This window comes from Ovis canadensis, chromosome 22, assembly GCF_042477335.2.
Source record: "Ovis canadensis isolate MfBH-ARS-UI-01 breed Bighorn chromosome 22, ARS-UI_OviCan_v2, whole genome shotgun sequence".
Taxonomy (NCBI): domain Eukaryota; kingdom Metazoa; phylum Chordata; class Mammalia; order Artiodactyla; family Bovidae; genus Ovis; species Ovis canadensis.
The window spans coordinates 25,319,903-25,345,425 of NC_091266.1; the positions used below are offsets into that span (position 1 = coordinate 25,319,903).

Here is a 25,523-nt window from a genome sequence, read left to right on the forward strand (position 1 = left end):
AGATGCGAGAATTTGAACATAACATTGGAGAAAATTATATATGTCTCTTACTGAGAAATAACAGGATAATAAAAACTTACATGTAAACTTCTCTGTTAGGCAAATGCATATTTGCTCCCAAGATCACGTTAATTTATTTCACTGCTGCTGCTGCTAAGTCGCTTCAGTCGTGTCCGACTCTGTGTGACCCCATAGACGGCAGCCCACCAGGCTCCCCGTCCCTGGGATTCTCCAGGCAAGAACACTGGAGTGAGTTGCCATTTCCTTCTCCAATGCATGAAAGTGAAAAGTGAAAGTAAAGTCGCTCAGTCATGTCCCACTCTTCACGACACCGGGGACTGCAGCCTACCAGGCTCCTCTGTCCATGGGATTTTCTAGGCAAAAGTACTAGAGAGTGGCAAAAGATGAGAAAAAGTAAAGTCAGATCTGATTAAGAAAACTGTGCTCATACCACTGGGTTCTCTGATTACCTGTGAATGTCTCCATTTCTGGCATTTGGTAGCTACTGGCTGAGGCAAACCAGGCAAAATGTTTTCCAGCTGCTGGAAGATTAACTCCTGCACATCCTCAATGCTGTGTTCCAAGTATGTAACTCCAAATGGGACAGTGGTGTGAATCACAAGGGAAGGTCCGATTTCTGATGACTCTAGTAGAAGAGGAACATAAAAATGTATCTTGAAGTGAGTAATATGGAAGTGTCTCTCAGCCTTTCAATCCAGATTTAAGAATTGATCACAATAATCAGACAATAAATGAAAGGCAAACAGAATCTAAACTTCGAAGCATAAAATTAGGCTAGTTCTGAAACTCCAAATCAGGTTGCACTGAAGAGAAGGACAGATTCAAGGGGTATTTTATTTTTTTAAATTGGAGGATAATTGCTTCACAATGTTGCGTTGGTTTCAAGATGTATTTGAGAGAGGATCTAATATATAGTGCCTTGGGTATAATTAAATTTACTTGTATCTTTCTCATCCACTAAAACAAGCTCATCAGGGCAAGAGCCATTTCATTTTTCTTTTATTAAAATTTTACCTATTTATTTGTTGGCTGTGCTGGCTCTTTGCTGCTGCACAGGCTTTCCTCTAGCGCTTTGAGCTGGGACTACCCTCTAGCTACGCTGTGCGGGCTTGCTATTGTGGCAGCCTCTCTTGTCACAGAGCACTGAGCTGTAGGCTATGTGGACTTCAGTAGCTGCCGCTCCTGTGCTATTGAGCACAGGCAAGGACTCTGTTGCTCCGCTGCATGTGGGATCGACCCCAATCAGGAATGGAACGTGTGTCTTCCGCACTAGCAGGTGGATTATTTACCACTGAGCCACCAGGGAAGCCTAGAACCATTTCTTATATATAGTCTGAAAAAGTGTTAGTTGCTCAGTGGCGTCTGACTCTTTGCAATCCCTTGGACAGTAGCCCGCCAGGCTCCTCTGTCCGTGGGATTTCCCAGGCAAGAATACTGGAGTGGGTTGCCATTCCCTTCTCCAGGGGACCTTCGTGATTGACCTGAGCCACCAGGGAAGCCCATACATAACCTTTACTCACTTTAAATTCTGAGAACAAAGTAGATGTTCATCTTCTTAATTTTATGTTAAATGGATTGCAAAATGCCTTGTTGAAATTATATAAATACCAGAGTAAAATGTCTTTAAAAAAATCCAAGCTTCTTTCTAAAAACAAGCTTGACTTCATAATGTTCTTCATCTTTTAGGCAGCATTAAAAATAATGTCTGCTTTGTTCATAACATGGAGCTACTTCTCATTTTTGTCTACCATTGAATTTTTTTTACTATATTTTCACAATGACAATAAGTGCTTCACATCTCTCACTCTTTAGTAGAATACAGGAAATAGAATAGTTTGACACTGAAAACAAAGTGGCTGAGGCATCAGAGAATACAACGTTGGAAGGAATGTTAACCAGGATTTCCTGCTTTTACTATTTGTTTAAATCATGCAGAAGAGAAAAGCTGAGAGAAAACGAAATAGATATGAAACACATGAAATAATAATATGAAAGTTGGTGCTCCCTCCTGCTGAAAGAAGAAAATACTAGAATATATAAATTATTGATGGGGGTTGGGAAGACCGATTCTGAAAATTCTTTCAGTTGGGAGTATAAAGCTTTTTTTAGAGTTGTGATAAAAGATAACAGTCTCTTTGAGATAGGTTTGTAAAATATTTCACAGAAAAAGTAATTTTACACAGAGACAAATTTCTTGCTTTACACAAGACAATTTCTTGCTTTGTATGCACTCAGCCTCTTTACTTTGTGAGTCTCTGCGTAGAATGAGAATAAGTCAGTATCTACTATGCTGCTCTGTGATCTGGATTAAAAGATATAATGTGCGTGAAGTGTTTAGCACTGTTTCTGGTACAGAAGAGGTGCTTAATAAATGTAAGTTATGGGAATAAAAGTAATTAGTTAGATATATCCAAGGGGAAAGTTTGCCTGGTGTTGCTCAAATGAAGATGTGAGCTATTATTTTGTTGTTGTTGTTAAAGTACTTCGTTTCCCCATTACACTCTGGCTTATGAATTTTACAGCAAAATGGAAGAGAGGCCCAGGACGCTGTGAGCACTATAAAGAGGCATGCTTCCAAACATTGCAAGATATATGAGACTGGGAGAGCTGACTTCAGAATCTGTGCCGTAAATGCAATGGTAAGAAGACTGTCCAGTTTCACCTCACAGTGGCTAGAACAACTTGAAAGAGGGTGGAGGGGGACCCTTTCTTTGAACATGCGATGCTTAACCTATTGGGGTCAACTTTACTGATACCACACAGGAGGGCAAAATCTCAAAATGCTTTCACTGGATACAACCAACAGTGAGAAACCTATTGCATATTGTCTCGCGGGTGTTGCCTACGTTTCAGTTTAATATGTTCAGGAAGGCTCATACACAGAAAGGGATTGGCAATGACACCCGCCTTCCATGAGGCACCAAATCTTCCTAGAGACAGAGAAAGCTACTGGGTCAGCATTCGGAAGCAAGAGAGTTGAGGTTCTGAGTTGACTTATGTATGGCAGGCTTCAAAGGGAGAGAAACTTGAGCTGTGTGCGTGAGGTTGCACTGACCCAGACATTTGTTCTAGCGGGGAGCTCATAAAATTGTTAAGGGTCGTGATGGTGCATTGCCAGGTTTCTTCCATTTACATTAGCCATCCACTCCAAGGAGAGCAATAAAAAAGGAAATTTAAGACTAAAAATGAAACAGCTCTTGCATAACAATGAGAGAGCAACCTGACTACTTGTTTTTATTGGACTCAGACAAACATTTTTGAGAATTTCAATTAAAATTTGAATACCTGCAACCTCAGACAATGACTTTTAAGGAAGAGGCCCTCGTTCCCTAAATTCAAGGGTATTTTCAGAAGCTAAAGTGCAAAAATACAAATAGCCAACAAGAGCTTAAACGTGACCAAGGCCTGGAACTTGAGTATCATAAAAAACCACAAATATGTTAATAGGATTCAGAGCATAAATTCAGTGCAATCATTATTCCTTGGTCTCTGAGAAGGTGATGATGTTATCTTTCTTTTTCTTTGCTTTATTCAGTTTAACAAGCATACAACTTTGCTTTTGGCATTTTAAATGTAAAGTTCGTAGTAAGTTGACAACTATTTCTGTATGTTGGGATCAATGACTTCAGTCAGAAGATAACTATTTGAACCTTTGCATCTTTAATAGCCTGGTGGTCTTGGACAACTTAATCTCTTAGGCTCCACTTTCTTCCATCAATTAGAAGGGAGTAATACTACTTACCTTATAAGGCTGTCAGGAGGATTAAATGGGTTTGGATACATAAAAGTCTTCTTCAAATACAAAGTGCTATACAAACATAAGGCACCTCTGGAAAATATTTTTATTTTGACCTCTGAGCTGTTGTAAGAACAGCTTTAGAAAGGATAACAGAATTGACTTCTCTCAAAGTACTGACTAATTCTTTTATTAAAACCCCAGGAACAGTGGCGGACTATTCCTGGGTTTAGGCACAGCAGTTTTTTGGCTTTGTTTTACTGTGGTAAAATGTATATAATAAAAAATTTACCTTTTAAGCATATCTTAAGTATATAGTTCTCTGGCATTAAGTACATTTACATTGTTCTGTAAAGATCACCACCACTGATCATTAGAACTTTTTTATCTTCCCAAATTGAAACTCCATAGGCATTGAATACTAATTCCTGACTCCCCACTCCCCACTTCCCACTTGCCCCAGTCCCTGCCAAGTGAAAGTAGCTTAGTCGTGTCCGACTCTTTGCAACCCCATGGACTATACAGTTCATAGAATTTTCCAAGTCTGAATACAAGAGTGGGTAACCTTTTCCTTTTCAGGGGGTCTTCCCAACCCAGAGACTGAACCCAGGTCTCCCACATTGCAGGTAGATTCTTTACCAGCTGAGCCACAAGGCAAGCCCAAGAATACTGGAGTGGGTAGCCTATCTCTTCTCCAGTGGATCTTCCTGACCCAGGAATCAAACCAGGGTCTCCTGCATCGCAGGGCAGATTCTTTACCAACTGAGCTATTGGGGAAATCCAATCACCATTCTATTTCTCTTCCCATGAATTTGACCACTCTAGGTACTTCACATAAGTGGAATTATACAATGTGTCCTTTTGTAAAAGGCTTATTTCACTTAACATGATGTCTTCAAGCTTCATCCATGTTGCAACAGGTGTCAGAATTTCCTTCTTTTTTAAACCCACATAATATTCCATTGTGTATATATACCATATTTGTTGATTCCTTCACCTTTTGGAGTTTGTAATACTGCTAGGAACGCGGGTGTACAATTTACCTGTTTAAGTCTCTGCTCTCACTTCTTCTTGGGGATACACCCAGAAGTGAAAATGCTGATTCATATGATAATTGCATGTTTAAGTTATTGCTCAATCACCATATCATTTTCCATAGTGGCTGCACCATTTTTCATTCCTACCAGCAACACACAAAGGTTCTAATTTCTCCACATCCTTCCAAACACTTGTTTGTTTATTTGTTTGTTTGTTTAACAGTCATCCTAATGAGTGTGAACTGGACACTACATTTCTTTTAGTTTACATTTTTGGGTGGGGAGTCAAGACACTCAGTTCAGTTCAGTTGCTCAGTCATGTCCGACTCTTTGCAACCCCATGAGGCAGGCCTCCCTGTCCATCACCAACTCCCAGAGTTCACCCAGACTCGCGTCCATCAAGTCCGTGATGCCATCCAGCCATCTCATCCTCTGTGTTCCCCTTCTCCTCCTGCCCCCAATCCCTCCCAGCATCAAAGTCTTTTCCAGTGAGTCAACTCTTTGCCTGAGGTGGCCAAAGTACTGGAGTTTCAGCTTTAGCATCATTCCTTCCAAAGAAATCCCAGGGCTGACACTGAAAGCTGATAATATTAAGAACAGCAGCATCATCACATACTATTAATATAACACTAAGATTGACAAGCCTCTCGGGTGGTATAGATTCCACCTGCAATGCAGGTTCAATTCCTGGGTCAGGAAGATCCCCTGGAGAAGGGATAGTCTAGTATTCTTGGGCTTTCCTGGTGGCTCAGATGGTAAAGAATCCACCTGCAATGTTGGAGACCTGCGTTTGACCCCTGGATTGGAAAGAACCCCTGGAGGAGGACATAGTAACCCACTCCAGTATTCTTGCCTGGAGAATCCCCATGGAGAGAGAAGCCTGGTGGTTTACAGTCCATGGAGTCAGACACGACTGAGCAACTAAGCACAGCACATGAAATGTCTGCAATTAAAAGCTACAGAAGTCACCTATTCCCCACACAGACCCTGAGATTTGTGCTGAAATAAATATTGTTGCCACCTCAGGTCCATGGCCATATCAGTCATAATAACAGACAATAGCAGGCTAAATACTGTTTACTTAAAGACAAAGGTTGTCATAGCTCATCCAGAAAATAACATCTAACTATATGTAGCTTAGGGCTTCCCAGGTGCCATTAGTGGTAAAGAACCTGCCTGCCAATGCAGGAGACCTAAGAGATGTGGGTTCAGCCCTTGGGTCGGGAAGATCCCCTGGAGGAGGGCATAGCAGCTCATTCCAGGATTCTTGCCTGGAGATCTCCATGGACAGAGGAGCCTGGCAGGCTTCCACAGGGATGCAAAAAGTCAGACACAACTGAAGTGACTCAGCAGCAGCATATGTAGCTTAAAATCAAATACATTAGGGTTGGGGTTAGAAATTTTTAAGGCTCAAGTTTAAAGATTATTCCTTTAGAGATTTACTTTCATTTCTGCCAGGTACCTTGGAGGCAATACTGCATATGGCTACTTTAACTGGGTTTTTAGAACATACTAGCAGAATGAATTCTGGCACCAAATCTGCCTGAGGGTGGATATGTGGCTTGGCATCTCAGAGGAGACCTTTTATTTCTTTTTTTGTTTTTTTCCACTCCACTCAAAAATAGGCAAGCGTCCCCAACGTCTTCCTCTACCAGATAGGAAACAGCAAATAAGTTCTTTAAAGCCATAAAAGTATACCCATCCATGTGAAAAAACTTTCAAATCAAAAGAAACTGGCTAATTTTTCTTGGACAAAAAGTTACTGAAATTAACTCGTTATAAAATAAATCAGTATAAACTAAAATGTACAAAAGAAATTGAAAACACAATCAATAAATATTCAAAACAAAAAAGAAATACTTTAAGATCTAACTGTTCTACTTGTGAGTAGTTTAAAATTGTCAAGCTAGTATAATGTTGACTACAGATACATATCACACTGACATATATAAACACACACCAAACTACAGATCATTCTTGTACGAGTGTTAACAGGGTGTGTTCTTTCATATAAACAGGGACAATGAAAAGAAACATGATAATCTCAATATGTATTTAAAAGGCATCCAGTAACATTTTAATATCAAACATGAAAAAACTGACTTTTTCAAAATGAGATAGAATAGCTTTCTTAAGCTGTTGGTCTATATCATACTTTACTATGAAATAATACAGATTTTCATGGTAAATTAGCATAAACCAAGGATACTAAACCAGTGCTATTTAACATTGCTAGTGTAATGCAGTAAGATAAAAAATAAAAATAAGATTTATAAATATTAGTGAAGAAGGAAAATCAAGTTTTAAAATAGTAAGTCAACATAAAATTCATTAAATTAATTTAAAAAATTTTGATATTAAATTGATTTCCCTACATACCAACAATAACTAGTAAAGAAACAAAATTGTAAATTAATTCTACAAAATTTTTTTTGAATTTAAAATAATACTAAAGAATAAATAAGAGAATGAGAATATTAAAACATGTTTTTGAAAAAAAAATCACTGAATGGAGACTTACTTTACCATATATTTAAATGTATTATAAAGACACAGCAATCAAATCAGCCTGGTACTGGTTGACTATAATAGCCAGTGACTCAGAACCGATCTGGCTGGAAAATAAATCCTAAAATATAATATTTAGTACAGGACAACAAATTTAACAGAGCAATGGAGGAAGAATGCATTTTTATATTGTCCTAGAAAATTGGATATATGGATAGTTTTAACTTAGAATATTCCCCTCCCAATTCTGACCCAAATTTGTCACCATTTCTGACTACTTTCTTCCAAAATTACATGAATATACTACACTCTTCACTCATACAGCAAGCTAAGACTTACTGAGATATCCTTGCTGCTGCTACTGCTGTTGCTAAGTTGCTTCAGTCATGTCCAACTCTGTGCGACCCCATAGACGGCAGCCCACCAGGCTCCCCCATCCCTGGGATTCTCCAGGCAAGAACACTGGAGTGGGCTGCCATTTCCTTCTCCAATGCATGAAAGTGAAAAGTGAAAGTGAAGTCCAGGGGATCTTCCTGACCTAGGTCTTGAACCTGTGTCTCTTGCTTCTTTACCACGAGTATCTATATGGGCCTCTGAGGTGGTCCAGTGGTAAAGAACCCGCCTGCCAATGCAGGAGATGCAAGAGATGCAGGTTTGATCCCTGGGTTGGGAAGATCCCGTGCAGGAGGAAAGGGCAACCCACTCCAGTATTCTCGCCTGGAGAATCCCCATGGACAGAGGAACCTAGCGGACGTCAGACAGGACTGAAGCGACTCAGCATGCATACACAGAAACAGTTACAGTTCAGTCTCTCAGTTGTGTCCGACTCTTTGCAACCCCATGGACTGCAGCACACCAGGCTTCCCTGCCCTTAACCACTTCCCAGAGCTTGCTCAAACTCAGGTCCACTGGGTTGGCGATGCCACCCAACCACCTCATCCTCTGTTAACCCCTTCTCCTGCCTTCAATCTTTCCCAACATCAGGGGCTTTTCCAATGAGTCAGTTCTTCTCATCAGGTGGCCAAAGTACTGGAGCTTCAGCATCAGTCCTTTCAGTGAATATTCAGGGTTGATTTCCTTTAGGACTGACTGGTTTGATCTCCTGATTATCCAAGGGACTCCCAAGAGTCTTCTCCAACACCACAGTTCAAAAGTATCAATTCTGCGCAGAATGATGCTAAAGCTGAAACTCCAGTACTTTGGCCACCTCATGTGAAGAGTTGACTCATTGGAGAAGACTTTGATGCTGGGAGGGATTAGGGGCAGGAGGAGAAGGGGACGACTGAGGATGAGATGGCTGGATGGCATCACTGACTCAATGCAAGTGAGTCTGAGTGAACTCCGGGAGTTGGTGATGGACAGGGAGGCCTGGCATGCTGCGATTCATGGGGTTGCAAAGAGTCGGACACGACTGAGCAACTGAACTGAACTGAACTGAAGCCTTCTTTATGGTCTCTCACATCCACACATGACTACTGGAAAAAACCATAGCATGACTATACGGACCTCTGTCGGCAAAGTAATGTCTCTGCTTCTTAATAGGCTGTCTAGGTTTGTCATAGCTTTCCTTCTGAGGAGCAAGCACATGTTAATTTCATGGCTGCAGTCCCTGCCTGCAGTGATTTTGGAGCCCAAGAAAATAAAGTCTGTCACTGTTTTCTGTTGTTTCCCCATCTATTTGCCATGAAGTGATGGGACTGGATGTATATGTACATATATGTGTGTGTGTGTGTGTGTGTGTGTGTGTGTTACAGAAGCCAAAATTCACTTAGAAGAGCCCTACTCATGTCCTGGGCAATCTCATTGCCTCCAACTATATCTGTAGGAGGGACTTCTCCATTATTGAATTGGAAGCACTAGTTTAAAAAAAAAAACTAAAAGACACTAGTTTCTTCTCTTCTTTTGGTGTTTGACTTGCCTATTAGAAGGCCTGTGGCTACTAATATATCTAGGAATGCATGCATTTGCCACTTTAAATAGAAGCTAGGAAGGAAAGTTTTAAAACGACTACACATGTATGTTTGCAATCCTTGTTATCCCAGGCTACGTATGTTTGGATTTCTTATGTTTAAAAAGACAGAGGGACATCCTCTAAACAATTTTGTATAAGATACCATTTTGATAGGCATTTAGTTAAATATAAGCAAGTGTGTAAAATCCCACATGATGAATTGAAAATAACATGAGCATTACCCAAAAGTTCATACATCCAATTTCAGAAGATTCTTCCCCATAGCTCCAGTATAAATAAATGTATACAAATTCAGGAAATAATCTACCAGTAAACAATGGAAAATTGTTCACAGAAAGTGTGTTTGCCATCTGCAGCCAGTTGAGCAGTAAATGATAACATTTGCCAGTAATCCAAACTACTTGAATAATAAACATGTCTATTTCCTCAATACCTATGAGGACTGAATGCCAGAGGCTGTGGGATGGGGTCAGGAGGGTGGGAACAGGGACAGGGTTGAACTACTGGGGATACTTTTCTGCTGATTAGAGGCACATCCTCGAGTCTGGAGAATGGAGTAGTATAAGCATCAAGGTGTTGCACCAAATCCTCAAAGTGGATAAGATTTCAGAATAAACAAGGTGAGAGGTGGAAAGGATGAGGGATGACAGGCTGGGCTGAACCTGGGGGGATGGACAGTTAACTATAACTCCTAGTTATAGGCAGAAAAAAAATACATTGCCTACAGATATTCATTTTAATATTTCTTTTCCTACTGAATTGGTTTTCAGTCTCATGAAGGGGCTCAAACCAGTTCACAAGTGGTGAAAATCTTCTGCCTAGTGATCTACCTAATAGATTCAAACAACCCAGTATCCTTTAGAGAAAAGGCATACTATAGAATATTGACCTCCAAGCTAGTTTTAAAGGTCATATGAGTGAATATCTGTGTAGCAGACATTACCTGTTCAGTGTCCACTGGCAACAGTAGCTAAATTTTGTTTTAGAGGATCAACCCTCTCCACTACTTTCACCCCTGATAAAGGTGACCCTTTAACTGATCAATTAATCCTTTCCTAACTAAGTGATTTGTTTAGCAATGCATTAACTCAAGGCAGGTCAATCAGGTCAATGAGATTCAATTCCTAGACTAGCGTTGAGCTTATGGGGAAATAGGTTCTTTCTTTGTAAAACTTGGCATTGAAATGATTGGTACTATGAATGAATCCCATCCAGAAAAAGGCAGAGCCAAGAAATGGACAGAAACTAAGTCTTCATGATGTTCATAGATCCATCTGGACACGCCTGAAGCTTTACTTCTGGAATTTTCAAGAATAATACCAATAGATGCTTCCTCCTCTTTTTTCTAGAGGGGAGGGGTGTTGAGACATCCAAATCAGGTTTTATGTTATTTGTAACCTGTTGCCGTTTAGTCACTAAGTTGTGTCCAACTCTTTTGCAACCCCATGGACTGCAGCCCACCAGGCTCCTCTGTCCACGGGATTATCCTGGCAAGAGCACCGGAGTGGGTGTCATTTCCTTCTCCAGGGGATCTTTCTGACCCAGGGATCAAACTGTGTCTCCTGCTTGGCAGGCAGATTCTTTACCACTGAACCACCCGGGAAGCCCTATTTGTAACCTAAACTAACCTAAACATATGAAATATCTAGTACAAAGCCTGACATAGGTATGCCTGTTCTGACAAATGCATTTCGTTTCTTCCTTCTCTTCTCCTCCTGTCTGCCCTTAATCTTACTTGATATCTCCAATATATCAAAAAAGGTTAGATTTTACCAGTTTCTTTAGAAAACTTAATCAATAATTATGGAAAACAAAAACAAAATCCTCCTTCTGTGCCTCAGTTTCTTTATATGTGAAGTAAAGGGGTTAGAAAAGTTTGGTATCTTCAGATTCCTTTCAACTTTAATTTTCCATGACTATAAAATGGAGGCCCAGATATTGGTGACAATTTTCAAAGCAAAGCTCATTCTTTCCCTAATCACTCCATGCTGTCACTGAGGCAGAAATCCCTGGCCCTCAAAGAGAACACTAAAACTAAGAATGCATAGGACCAACGTGATGAAAATACCTTCCTTTATCTGAGCTTTGCGTTTGCCCTAGATTTTAGGGTTTTAATTTCTATCCCACTTTTGTAGCGAACTATTTTATAGTATGGTAAGAAAACATACTACATTGTTTAAGAATTTCTTGGTCTGGATTCAGCTCTGCCACCAACTAGAACAGTTCTTGACATACCACAGCTACTCAATTCACACAGGGAAACAGATAAATAATTCACAAATGTCACAGCTCTGTGGAAAATCATGTGCAACTAACAAGAGTTAAATTGTTAACTCTAACCAGGACTGAGAATACTTTTCTTTCTAAAGATAAATTAAGTTGGATTCAAGTTCATTCTGAAAATAACATTACTGTTGAGTCTATGTATTTCGATATATGTGATCTGAGAATGCTAAGCCTCTTGAGATTCACAATAACTTGAGCTATCTTCATGATGTATGTTGTGCGTATGAATATCATCTGTCATGTGAGTGATGGTAAGAGAACTAGATTTCCCAGGTTCTTTCATCCCCAGGGTTCTCAGTGATGGGCTGGCGGTGGCAGTGGTGGAAGCACGAGATAGATCTCACTAGAGCAGTACCATGAGGCAAACTGCACAGACCCAGATCAGCGTTATTGTGGGTTTGGTTCCAGGCTACCACAATAAAGCAAATATCAAAATAAAGCAAGTCATATGAATTTTTCATTCTCCCAGTGCATATAAAAATTATATTTCTCATATTGTGGTCTACTAAGTATGCAATAGCATTATGTCTAAAAAAATGTACATATCTTATTTTTAAAAAAATACCACATTACTAAAAATTGCTAACCATCACCTGAGTCTTCAACCAGTGTAAACTTTTTGCTGGTGGAGGGTCTTGCCTTGATGTTGATGGCTGCTGACAGATCAGGGTGGTGGTTGTTGAAGGTTGAGGTGGCTGTGGCAATTTCTTAAAATTAGACAACAATAAAGTTTGCCACATCAATTGACTCTTCCTTTCATGAATAATTTCTCAGTAGCATGCAAGGCTGTTTGATAGCATTTTACCTACTGTAGGACTTTCAGAATTAGAGTCATTCCTCCCAAACCCTGCTGCTGCTTTATCAACTAAGCTTATACTACTACATACTAAGTCGCTTCAGTCATGTCTGACTCTTTGCGACCCCATGGACTGGGGACTGCCTGGCTCCTCTGCCCGTGGGATTCTCCAGGCAAGAATACTGGTTGCCAGGCCCTTTTCCAGGGGATCTTCCCAACCCAGGAATTGAACTTGTGTCTCTCTCGGATACTGCATCACAAGCAGACTCTTTACTGCTGAGCCACTGAGGAAGCCCCTTATAATATTCTAAATCCTTTGTTGTAATTTCAACAATCTTCACAGCACCTTCATCAAGAGTAGATTCTATCTCAGGGAACTACTTTCTTTGCTCATAGCTAAGAAGCAACTCCTCATCTGTTAAACTTTTATCATGAGATTGCAGCAATTCAGTTTTAATTCTACCACCTCCACTTTTAATTCTAGTTTTTTGCTATTTCTACCACATCTGCAGTTATTTCCTCCACTGAAATACTGAAATCCACAAAGTCATCCACTAAGTTTGGAATCAACTTCTTTCAAATTCCTATCGGTGTTGATATTTTGACCTCTTTCCATGAATTATGTTCTTAATGGCATCTAGAATCACAGATCCTTTCCAGAAGGTTTTCAGCTTACTTTGTATGGATCCATTGGAGGAATACTATCTATGGCAGCTGTCGCCTTACAAAATTATTTCTTTAATAATAAAACTTGAAAGTCAAAATTACTTCTTGATCTATGGGCTACAGAATGAATGTTGTGTTAGAAGGCATGAAAACACTCACTGTACATCTCCATTAGTGCTCTTGGTTGACTAGATACAATGTCAATAAACAAAGGAATCTTTTTTTCTGAGCATTAGGTATCAGTGTGAAAGAAAGTGAAAGTCGCTCAGTCGTGTCTGACTCTTTGTGACTCTATGGACTATATAGTCCATGGAATTTTTCAGGCCAGAACACTGGAGTGGGTACCCTTTCCCTTCTCCAGGGGATCTTCCCAACCCAGGGATTGAACCCAGGTCTCCCGCATTGCAGGTGGATTCCTACCAGCTGAGCCACAAAGGTGCGTTTAAGATATTCAGTAAACCATGTTGTAAACAAATGTGCTGTCATCCAACCTTTGTTGTTCCATTTATAGAGCACAGGCAGAATAGATTTAGCATAATTCCTAAGGACCCTAGGATTTTCAGAATAGTAAATTAGCACTGGCTTCACCTTCAGGTCACCGGCTGGATTAGCCCCTAACAAGAGAGTCAGCCTATCCTTTGAAGCTTTAAAGTCAGGCACTGACTTCTCCTCTGTAGCTATTAAAGTCCTAGATGGCATCTTCCTCCAAAAGTAGGCTGTTTCTTCCACACTGAAGATCTGTTGTTTAGTGTAGACACTTTCCTTCATTTTCACAGCCAGATCTTCTGGATGACTTGCTGTAGCTTCTGCATCAGCACTTGCTGCTTTACCTTGCGCGTTTGAGTTACGGAGATGGCTTCTTTCCTTCAACCTCATAAATCACCAGCCTCTGCTAGCTTCAAACTTTTCTTCAGCAGCTTCCTCACCACTCAGCCTCCACAAAACTGAAGAGTAAGGGCCATGATCTGAGTTACACTTCAGCCTATGGGAAAACTGTGGCTGGCTTGTACTTCTATCTAGACCACTAAAACTTTCTCCATTATCACTAACAAAGTTGTTTCATTTTCTTATCATTTTTATTTGCTGAAGTAGCCCTTTAAATCTCCTTCAAGAACTTTCCCTTTGCATTCACAACTTGGCTGACTTTGGCAGAAGAGGCCTAGGTGTTGGCTTCTCCTGGCTTTTGGCATTCCATCCTCCTTAAGCTTAATCTGTTCTAGCTTTTGATTTAAAGTGAGAGATATGTGACTCTTCTTTCACTTATATACTTAGAGGCCACTGTAGGGTTATTAACTGGCCTGATTTCAATATTGTTGTGTCTCAGAGAATAGGGAGGCCTGGAGAGAGGGAGAGACATGGAGGAAAGGCCTTTGGGTGGAGCAATCAGAACACAGAGGACATTTATGGGTTAAGTTCGCTGTGATATGGGCACAGTTTCTGATGCCCCTAAACAATTTCAATAGTAACATCAGAGATCACTGATCACAGATAATCATGACAAATATAATAATAATTTAAAAGCTTGAAATGTTATGAGAATTACCAAAATGTGACACAGAGAAACAAAGTGAGCAAATGATATTGAAGAACAGCACTGAGAGACTGGCTTGACATGGGGTTGTCACAAACCTTCATTTTGTAAGGAATAAAATATCTGCTAAGCACAGTAAAGTGAAATGCAATGAAGCGAGGTATGCCCATATAAATAAGGAGGAGAGACCCCAGGAGACTGATTTCAAAATAGAGAACCGTTTCTATCTTCTTCAGTGGAGCAGATATGGCTTCAGAGCTTATTACTGTCCCTTTAAAACAAGGTACATTTTTATATTCCTGTAAGTGTAACTCAGAAATTACTAAAGACCTGACTAGGAATACTGACTAGATGAAAAGACAGTGTCCTACAGAGATACCGATACTTCAATTTCACAAATATTTGCAGAAATAAAATAACAAGGACACAAGAGAATATCAGATTAAATACTGTTGAAATTTTGCTGATAAGGAATTCTAACTTTTTATCATTATTCTGTAATATGTTTGACTATTCTCTGTCAAATGTAAGCAGTAGAAGAGCTGTCTTATTCACCTGAACACTTAGAACGATGTCTGGCCCATCACTGAAATGCAATAAATATTCATTGAATGCATGACTGATGAATAACTTATGGAGACTCATAATTTGGAGAGCAAAGAACATTAGATATTTCTTTTCTTATGAAGTTCATTTCTTTACAGTCAACTTTTATTATAATATTTCACTTTTAAGAAGAAACGAACCTAGAATTCTTTTAAAATGAATTCTGCCCAAGTTTACAGATTATATAGAAAATTCATGGTCATAAGATGAAATTATTACAAAATGAGCATTTTCCTCTCCTAAACATTAAAAAGTCTTTGTAGAAAAGTGTCTGAAGAAGACATCCAAGTAAGATTCTAATGGTTACTACCAAGCGAGATATTAATATAAAAGAGATTAATTACAGTTCAAGAAAAGCTTTTTCAAATTGATAAAATATATCACCTATGATATACCAGTATATGTGGTTTATAGTACCTTTGTATAGCCAATTTTGTTTAATATTAGGAAATATATTTGCACTATTTTTTATACTGTCTGGCAGAGATAGTTAATTTTTACCAAATGGTTCACGTGCTACCTGAAATTATCAGTCCTCATGGCAGTTAAGCTGGACCATGTAACTAGCTTTGATCAGAGGACATGATGGGGAGTGAAGTGCATCCCAACTAGTCCAAGGCTATTAAAAGCTATGGCATGTCTTCCATTTCTTTCTCACCTCTATGTTGACCTTGGGGCTCATGCTCGAGATAGCACATCTACATGGTGGAGTAGAGAAGCCCAACCTGCATGCAGCTTTGTGAAAAAGTCACAGTGTGTTGACCACAAATGCCTTTGTAGCACTGACATTCTGAGGTATGCCTATGAATTACACACCCCTCATTTCAAGAGCAGAACTTTTAAAATGGCATACCTTGGAAATCAATGGACTTAAAACATCTCTTATTTCAGTTCTGAGCCCAAACTGGTATCTTCTGTTTTCCCCTCTCAGGTTTTGATTAGATTTCATTAATTCATTATTCGTTTAACACGTATTTGAGAAATTATGTTAAGCACTGTGCCATATGTGGGAGATACACAGAGGAGCAAAATAAATTCAGCCTCATCATTCATGGACCTTACAATGTGAAGGTGAGGGAGACATCAAACAAATGATTACACAAATCAATGTTTAGTTACTGCAAAATAAAATATAAACTGTTACTACCACATATAAAATAGATAATCAACAAGGACCTACTGTATAGCACCAGGAACTCTACTCAGTATTCTGTAATAACCTAGATGTGAAAAGAACCTGGAAAAGAATGGGAAATATGTATAACTGAATCACTTTGCTGTACTCCTGAAGCTAACATAACATTGTAAATCAACTATTCTCCAATATAAAATAAAAATCAAATGAAAAAAATATAAAGTGTTACATGTGTGTGCTCAGTTGCTAAGTTGTGACCAACTCTTTGCAACCCCATGGATTGTAGCCCATTGGGCTCCTCTGTCCATGGGATTTTCCAGACAAGAATTCTGGAGTGGGTTTCCATTTCTTCCTCCAGGGGATCTTCCCACCCAGGGATCAAACCTTCGTCTCCTTCACTGGCAGGCATATTCTTTACTACCGAGCCACCTGGGAAGCCGCATAAAGTGTTACAAAAAGAGTATAATAGGAGTTACATGATTCTGATTGATAGATCTTTTTCAAATATATTTTATCTTCTGATTCTCTTAATATTATTACGAGGAAGGAATTCATAACTCCATTTTACAGATGGGGAAGCTGTTTTGGGAGAATGTAAATGAACTGACTGGGGAAAAGCCAGTGGTAGAGCACCAATTCTAGACTGAGTACTTTTTGGTGACAACTACTCTGTTTTTTGTATGTCACTCTACAAATATTTAAAGATCCAGGAAGTTATAGAACATGTAAATACACTCTCTAATAAAATCAGAGGCTTCCCAGGTGGATCAGTGGTAAAAAAAAAAAAAAAAAAAAATCCCCCTGTCAAGCAGGAGATGTAGGTTTGATCCTTGGGTTGGGAAGATCCCCTGGGGAAGGAAATGGCAACCCACTCCAGCAAGGTCACAAAGCGTCGAACATGACTGAGCGACTAAGCATAGCACAGCACATAATCAGAAAAACCTAATCAAATTAGGGATTCAGGAATGACCTTTACAAAAGTGATATTTAAGCTAAGACATTCTAGGCAGAGGGAACAAAATGGACAATAGTTTTCAGTGGGAAAAACCATGGCGTGAACAAACAAAATGTGTGATGCAGAGCTAAGTAAGATACGGAAGGAGGGGCCAGGGTAATCAGCGTGTGCCAGATCAGGGGTTGGCAAACCAATCTGGCTTCCACGTGCGCTAGTAAATAAAGTTTTAGTGGTACACAGTCATCTTCATTTCTTTATATAATGTCTATGACTTGTGTGAATGTTAGTCGCTCAGTCATGTCCAACTCTTTGTGATCCCACGGACTGTACCCTGCCAGGCTTCTCTGTCCATGGGATTTCCCAGGCAAGAATACTGGAGTGGGTTGCTATTTCCTTCTCCAGGGGATCTTCCTGACCCAGGGATCGAATCTGGGTCTCCTGCACTGCAGGCAGATTCTTTACCGTCTGAGCCTCCATGGAAGCCCTGTGTGACACAGTAGAGCTAAGTAGTTGCAACAAGAGACCGTACAGCTCACAGTCTAAAGTATGCACTATCCGCCCTTTATAGAAGGCTTGTGACCCCTGAATGAGCTCATTCAGGACCTTGTAGGTCATGTTAAGGATCTGAGGTTTATTCTTATGTGCAGAGAGAAAGCAGTAAAGCATTCTGCATAGGAAAGTGAAGGGCAAAACCAGATGTGTTTGAAGAAGATCATTCTGGCTATGTGACGAATGAACTGGAAAAGAGCAGTATGGAGAGACCAGTTAAAACCAGAGGGAAAAAAACAACAAAACAAAGCAAGATGGTGCGTGGTTTGTGACTGCAGTGGTGAACAGAAGTGAGTTCAATGAAAGAGAATGAAAAAGCAAGGATAATTCCTGATTTGAGGCTAAAGGGGCTAAGACATTGATTGGTGGCTCCATTTGCGGAAACGGAGATTAGAGGACGAACAAGTTCTGAATTTCGAAGGCAGACAATCAAGAGCCAGTGCTTCACAAGCTAAGTTTGATTATAACATACAGAGATTTTTTTTTAAAAAAGGAGTAAAGTAACTCTTGTCAACCATATTTTGAGTTCTACTTGCTTTCCAGGGTTGGAATAATCTTTCCTCTGTGATCCTTGCATCAGTTCCTTTAAAAATTCCATAGATTCTGCCCATTTAGCAAATGGGGCCTCACTGAGTGGACTGCATACATTTCAGAATCTGTTTGGGAGAAGTTTTTTCTTTGGTTAAGACCTCCCAAGTTTTATGAAAACATCTATTTATCCTTAGTCACAAGGAGATTTTCAGCCTGTTGCAACTTTTATTGGCACTGCCAAAAGGAAAAAAAATGGAAGCATTTCAATAGTCCTTTAATTGGACCTACCGAGGTCCCCAGAGCAGGCGATTTGTCCTAACTCGCACTTGGTGTTCCAGACCTTGCTGGAGTTCTTTTGCAGCACGTAAGAAAGCCCTGATTTTCTATGATGACAGTCAATGAAAATGTCCCACTTTCCCAATATTCCCCAGCAATAAGCAGTCATCCCCTATTATACACTGTTATTCTGGCCTACTTAGCATCATGCCGTATATGAAATTTTGTGTGTTAAGTGGTATTATGATTGGACTCTTTTCCTGGAGTTGGGCAAGGTTTTTCCTTGGTGCCAGCATGCTGGTCTGCTCTAAGGATAACACTTTATCACCATAGTTAGCTGCATAATTCAGCTCAGCTTTAGATTTGTAACTGTTCAAAAGGATACCATGAACAGATGAAATAAGTATCTGGGCTGGAGGGTTTGACCTAATATTTGCTCTTGTTCATTTGGCACATTAAAGAGAAGGTTTTGCCTTGAGATGATAAAATGTCAAATTTGAACTACTGAGACTAATCAGATGAAGTTTTTATTTATGATTGTGTCAAAATATTTCTGGTCCTTTCCATAGAAGAAATTTACTGGTTTACTGTGGATATTCTTATCTCCTTTACTAATAAGACCAGTGAAATTATTCTTCTTGTTATATCTTGACAAAAAAAAATATTGAATCTGAATATTTCACCCAAAATTCTTAAATCAAATAGACTACAGTCTTTATGATATTGTTAGCTACTCCTGAGAAACCAATATTAGGAATATAGACGGTGGAAAAGGGAACAAACAGGCATGCGATTTGTAATAAAAAAGAGTGGGTTAGGTTCAATTGAGCTTAAGGTTCTAAAATGCCTTTCCTGAATCTAAATAATGTATGGATATAGAATATCAACAGAAAGAATTCACTAGGTATGTATATAATAGAAATCTATTTCAGTGAGGAAAACTCTATTTTTAAATTCAAGGATGCTTCATTCTTACAAACATGAATTTGGAATATTTTATACTGAAGAATTCCCTTAGTCCCACAGATCAGTTATAAATATTAATGGAATTTCAATAGATTCTTTTCAGATTCTGATGTTTAATATTCATTCATATTATGCAGGGAATTCAAAATCCTATACGGTACATGTAGATTCTTCTCATTATCTAAATGAGCACATATATGAAGTCTGTAGGGGCGATGATTATTAAAAATAGCAGTGCCCCCATATGATCTTAAAGGGCATATCAAAGCCTTCTCAGTTCACTTAATAACAGGAAAGTCACTGTTAATAAACCAAAGGATTCTTTAGGCTAAATCGACTCACGAATATCGCATCTGGGCAAAATGATGGATTGGTGGTTCTGGACAGAGTTAAAAATGCTAACTGTTCTAAAGTATTTATGCAACACAATGAAGCGATATCTTGTGGTGAGATTCTGCAGTCAGACTTGGAAAACTGCTCTTGAATTAGTCTTAGGCCTTTGATTTGCTGACGACTTACTTTACAGTATCTAACTCTTCTCTGATATGCTGGAGTATAAATCTGGGGGGAATTACTCAAAAAGTGATTGGAGATTCCATAAAGAGAGAATCTAACTTAATGTTCTCTGAGTTTAACACCTTATTTGAGAAATGAGATATTGTTTAACTACTCTAATGTGTAACTGTTATGATTTTTAACAGAATATAACTAAACTTGCACTATTGGCCTTTTCCTTCCCTTTTCTCTTTCTTAAAAAAAAAGCTGATAGACTTAAATCATAAAATAATTATATGAGAACAGCTATAAAGACAGCATTTACTGTGCGTCTCCAGTAAGCAAGGCCTGGGACTAGGAGTTTTGGATATACTTGTTGTTGCTGCTCAGCTGTTAAATCATGTCTGACTCTTTGTGACCCCATGGACTGCAGCACGCCAGGCTTCCCTGTTCTCCCTCTCTCTAGGAGATTGCCCCAATTCATGTCCATTGAATCAGCAATGTTATCTAACCATCTCATTGTATGCCACCCATTTCTCCTGCCCTCAATCTTTCCCAGCATTAGAGTCTTTTCCAGTGAGTTGGCTCTTTGCATCAGGTGGCCTAAATATTGGAGCTTCAGCTTCAGCATCAGTCCTTCCAATGAATATTCAGGGTTTATTTCCTTTAGGATTCACTGGTTTCAACCCTTATTACATTTCTAGGAGATACTATTAACTTTATAGTACAAATAAGTGAAGCTCAGAAAGACTGAGAAACTTACTCTGAAGAATCTAAGCTACTCCATTTTGTTAACAGAAAAACTCCATTTTGTAAGGTTCCGGGAAAAGAGCCTTTGGAAATCCAAGAGTCTTTGGAAATTCCCTGACCTCACCCCACCGCCCAGGAGCCAATCAGACCCCATACCAAAATCTCCTGACTTAAGGCTCAGGAACTTGTGGTCTACCTAGACAATAGGAGCTCCAGCTCGAGCTTGGTAATAAAAACTCTCTTGCTTTTGCATTGGATATCGGTTCCCTGGTGGTCATTGGGAGATTTTGCGACTTGAGCATAACATTTGGGGGCTCGTCTGGGATCTCTCACCGGCTCCATGGGAAGACCAATCCCGAGAGTCATCTGCAACCAGTAAGCTTTTCTCTGTCTTCGTTTCTGACAGGGCCTATTTTCTGAGACCGGTATACGACTCAGGCGGACGCACCCACAGGTCACTGGTGGGGGGTCGTTGGGAGATGTCCCCGACCGCGGTGAGGGGAGACTGAGTGCCCCTGTTCTGTGTAGATGATAGCGGGTCGCTTCCACTGAACGGCCGGAGGCCGGCGTCTTTCGGTTTTGCCTCCGGACTCCCGGAGGTGTATTTCTCCTGTCTCTCTGTCTGTCTGTGTGGCTGTTTGTACTGTCTGTGTTAATTTACCAACATCTGACTGATCCAGGGACAGTGGGGCAATGCCATTCTAGCCCCACACCTCTATCCTTGGTTACTGATAATTTTAGGAGGTCAAGATGCGCTCTCATGACCTCAGTGTAGAAATTAAAAGGAATAAATTAATCACTTTTTGCAGCATAGAATGGCCGACCTTCCATGTAGGCTGGCCCTCAGAAGGCATCTTCGACTTGGGAACTGTACACGGAGTCCGAGATATCATCTTCCGACTGCGGATCGGACACCCTGACCAAGTTCCCTATATCATAGTATGGGAAAATATCATATTGTGCCCCCCTTCCTTGGGTAAAACCCTTTTTTTTTTGCCTCAACAGGGATTTTCTACACCTCAGGTGTTGGCGACACGTGTAGGAAAGAATCCGAAGAATCCCAAGGAACCTGAACCAACGGCGCCGCTAGACCCCATCTTGCAGGGGGAGTTGTTAGGGGAAGCACACTGACTGAAACCGCCCACCCTGGCCAGGCACCATAGTAACCATTCGCATGAGTTGTTTTATGACAGGAGATCCTGATAAGGAATACGGAACTAATAAGCCTCCACCAACCGGAAGAGTTCAGGAAAGGTCTAAAGGAGACACCGCGTGTCCGTCCACTTCCCAGAACCACCATAAAACCCGACATTGCGAGCCACGCGGCAGAGCAGTTCTCCTGGGTTTCCTTACCCTGCTGCTCTCCACCCAGGTGCCCTTTCCCAATAAAATCTCTTGCTTTGTCAGCACGTGTCTCCTCGGACAATTCATTTCTGAGTGTTAGACAAGAGCCCAGTTTTGGGCCCTGGAAGGGGTCCCTCTTCCTGCAACAAATGGTGACTCTGGTGGGATTCTTCTTTGCCAAGACTGACATCCTGACCACTCGGGGTACTCAGGGGCCAGCTTGCCTGCCAACGGACCAGACCCAGCGGCCGCAACTGGGACCCTTTTGTCCCTGGTCTCCTCCTGACACGGACAACTGGCCAGAGTGCCCTGACCGGTAAGGAAAGAGACTTTATTGATCTCTCTCCCCTTCCCTCTCTCTTTCCTCTCCTTAACCCTTCCTATCCTTCCCTGTTTTCCTAGCCCCCCAGTCCTGGATGCAGGAATCTGGTCAAAGGGCCCTCAGACTGAGCTGAGGATTGGAGACTGATCCCCTCCTCTTGGCAGAGAACTCGAATTCTGGTTCTGATTTCTGGTAGGGCCGAGTTCCAGTCCTCCCTTCTCTGGAGGCCCAGGGAAAAGTCCAGTAACGCCTGGGTATCTGTAGGTGGCAGGAGACGTCTGTAAGGCCACCCCTTTTACCCTCCTCTCCTGCCTCCTCTCCCTTCTTCTTTCAACCTGGCTTCCTTTCTTCCCTTGAAATCTTTGATGTTAGTACTTGGATCTGAAGTTCTGTGTCTCTATAGGAGGTTTTCTGAGAGACTGTATTTTTGTATTTAAGGGCTTCCCTGGTGGAGCTGAGGTTAAAGCATCTGCCTGCAATATGGGAGACCTGGGTTCGATCCCTGGGTTGAGAAGATCCCCTGGAGAAGGAAATGGCAACCCACTCCAGTATTCTTGCCTAGAGAATCCCATGGACAGAGAGGCTTGGTTGGCTACAGTCCACGGGTCGCAAACAGTCGGATACAACTGAGCGACTTCACTTTCACTTTCACTTTGATGAGGACTGCCGGGTTTATCTGTGTGTGTTTTAACTCTGTGTTCTGTGTTGTGATTTATGATGGCCATTTTGCTTTGTCTGGCCACCATGTGGTTTAGACCTGCCGCCATTTTATCAGAACTTGATTTTCTTTCCCTGTGCCTTGAGACCAGGGCTCTCAGGAACACTTATCTAGACCATCTCTAACTCCTGACACTGAGGAAAAAGGAAAAAAAAAAAAAAAGACTTGAAGCTAGATCTTGCACTGTGTTTGTCTAAATATGTCTTGGTATGTCTCTGTCTCTGGGTAATATTTCTGAGGTTAATTTGTATATGAGCTCTATTTATTTGGCTTAAAAAAAGGTAAGCACTTACAAATCAAGTAATTCTAAATTAAACAATAAATTCCAGGTTCATGTGAACTGGTAAATAGTCAATGTTGAATACCTGATATTAATGTTTGTTTGTTGACCTATCTAATATAGACATGTCTTAGAGTAATTAACGTTAAGTAGAATATTTTCATTGTACCTAGGTTTAATATAAGTTAAATATTATATCTGTTACAAGTTTGTCAACAAGGAAATTAGAGTCAACTAGGTCCAAGATGGCAGAGCTGACTTTCACTAGACCTTGAGTCTTGGTATTTAGGCCCATTGTGACGTATCAACAAGCTAAGTGATACACCCATCAACACTGACTAAATCTGACCAAATGTTCTAAACCCTTTTAATTGATCTTTTTGGTAAAGCTTCCTAAATAGAACTCTTTTGAGTTCTTTTGATCTCTAGCTAACTTTGGGGTGCTTCAGAGGGCCCCTGGAACATCCCAAAGAGAGATATTAAACTGTGTTTACCTGGTTGGTTAAATTACATGGAAAAGATTATCAAATGAGTAATAAATCCACTCATGCTCATGTTATAATGTATGGTAAAATTACTAATACAGATATCCTAGAAATTATATGGGTTTTTTAACATTCTGATATGTCCTGGTATTTTAATGGAAAACCTGATGACTTCACAAAAGTTAACAAAAGGACTGAATGCTTATAACTTTTATGGTTTCTATCTAAAAAATTATGGGTTTGAATCTTATGTTTTCAGGGAGTAGGGAAAATCTTCCTCTCAAACTAATTATGACAATACTTTGGTAAAATTAAATGTTATAAACAAAACAATTATATTTTCTATCTGACTCCTCCAAAAATTGGAAGTTCTTAGGTTTCCAGTAAGTTTATCAAATGAGTTAGGAAGGTTATCTCATGGGTACAAAAATCTCAAGAAATTTTTGAGACCTTAAAAAGGGAAAAATTCACCTAGATTTGTTAGGCAAAATCTGTGATAAGCCTTTGGTGTGAGTTTCCCAGCCCTGTTTTATTTTAAAGGTTCAGTCTGAGACTCTATAAATGTTTCAGCAAAATAAAAAGCCTATAATCAATTATGGTTATAAAAATCATCAGACCAAAATTAGTGAGAACAGACCTATTTTGCAAACAAACTAGCCTTAATTTGGTTATATTTAATAAAAATAAGGGTAACTTTAAGGAGAAAAAGATATTTCAAAATGTTAAATCCCAGTTTGTTAATGGAGGTCTGCATCTAGTAAGACTCATCTCTTAGACAGTTCTTTGATGTTATGTGATATTAATGTAAAATTTAATTGAATTCTTGAAGAACACCCTAAGTTTGTTTCTGAAGCTTATCTCAGTAATCTATCTTTGGATGAAGATCAGATGCCTCATGACCTGCAACCAGGACTGGAAAAAGACATAATTTAAGGGACTGTCTCCAACATGGATGGAAGGACTTTTTAATCAGGAGAAACTACACGACACCAGGATGAGAAGACGACGACATCAGAGGGAGACAGCTTCCCCGAGATGTGGGACCTGATTCGTATGATCATTTATGTTTTCTTGACTTCTTAGACCTTTGCATATAAGTCAAATGCTTTTCTATCATAGGCCTGATCCTATGCTAGATTTAAAAATCAATCCAATTGTTGGGTTTGTGGCCAATTACCTGTGTCTAGTTCTGGGTTACCTTGGCAAATTTCTCTACTACCAGACTCTAACTGGTTGGCCATGAGAAAATTTACTTAAAAAAAATTATAGTCATATTCAGGTCACTGTGCAGATGACCTGAGATATACTGGGCTACATCTAATGGAAGTTCTTAACATAAGTCTTACTTGTGACTTTACTAATACTGCTGGCTATGTTATTTGTATTTCACCTGTTTTACAAAATTGCTGTTTCTTACACTGTCAAATATGTGTGGGAGGCCTCTAATAGGATAATATATAGTCCCATATGAGATCGATGGTGGTAACAGTGTAACTCTAGATATGGCAAGAAGCATCAAGAGGGAATATTTTCCTGGACCAAGAAGCTAGTAAGACAG

The 25,523-nt window shown here is 40.0% G+C and overlaps 1 protein-coding gene and 1 long non-coding RNA gene across 3 annotated transcripts in view; one reads left to right on the forward strand and one right to left on the reverse strand.

Annotated features, from left to right (window-relative positions):
• RNLS (renalase, FAD dependent amine oxidase) overlaps positions 1 to 25,523 on the reverse strand; it is a 365,754-nt gene that overhangs the window by 106,455 nt on the left and 233,776 nt on the right. For both annotated transcript variants that reach the window (XM_069567939.1, XM_069567938.1), the window contains exon 6: positions 471 to 646. In XM_069567939.1, the coding sequence (XP_069424040.1) occupies positions 471 to 646 (176 nt within the window). The remainder of the gene's footprint in view (positions 1 to 470; positions 647 to 25,523) is intronic.
• On the forward strand, positions 307 to 22,222 carry LOC138427852 (uncharacterized). The gene is made up of 3 exons (XR_011252200.1): positions 307 to 680; positions 2,544 to 2,660; positions 21,822 to 22,222. It is a non-coding gene; the product is annotated as an uncharacterized lncRNA (long non-coding RNA).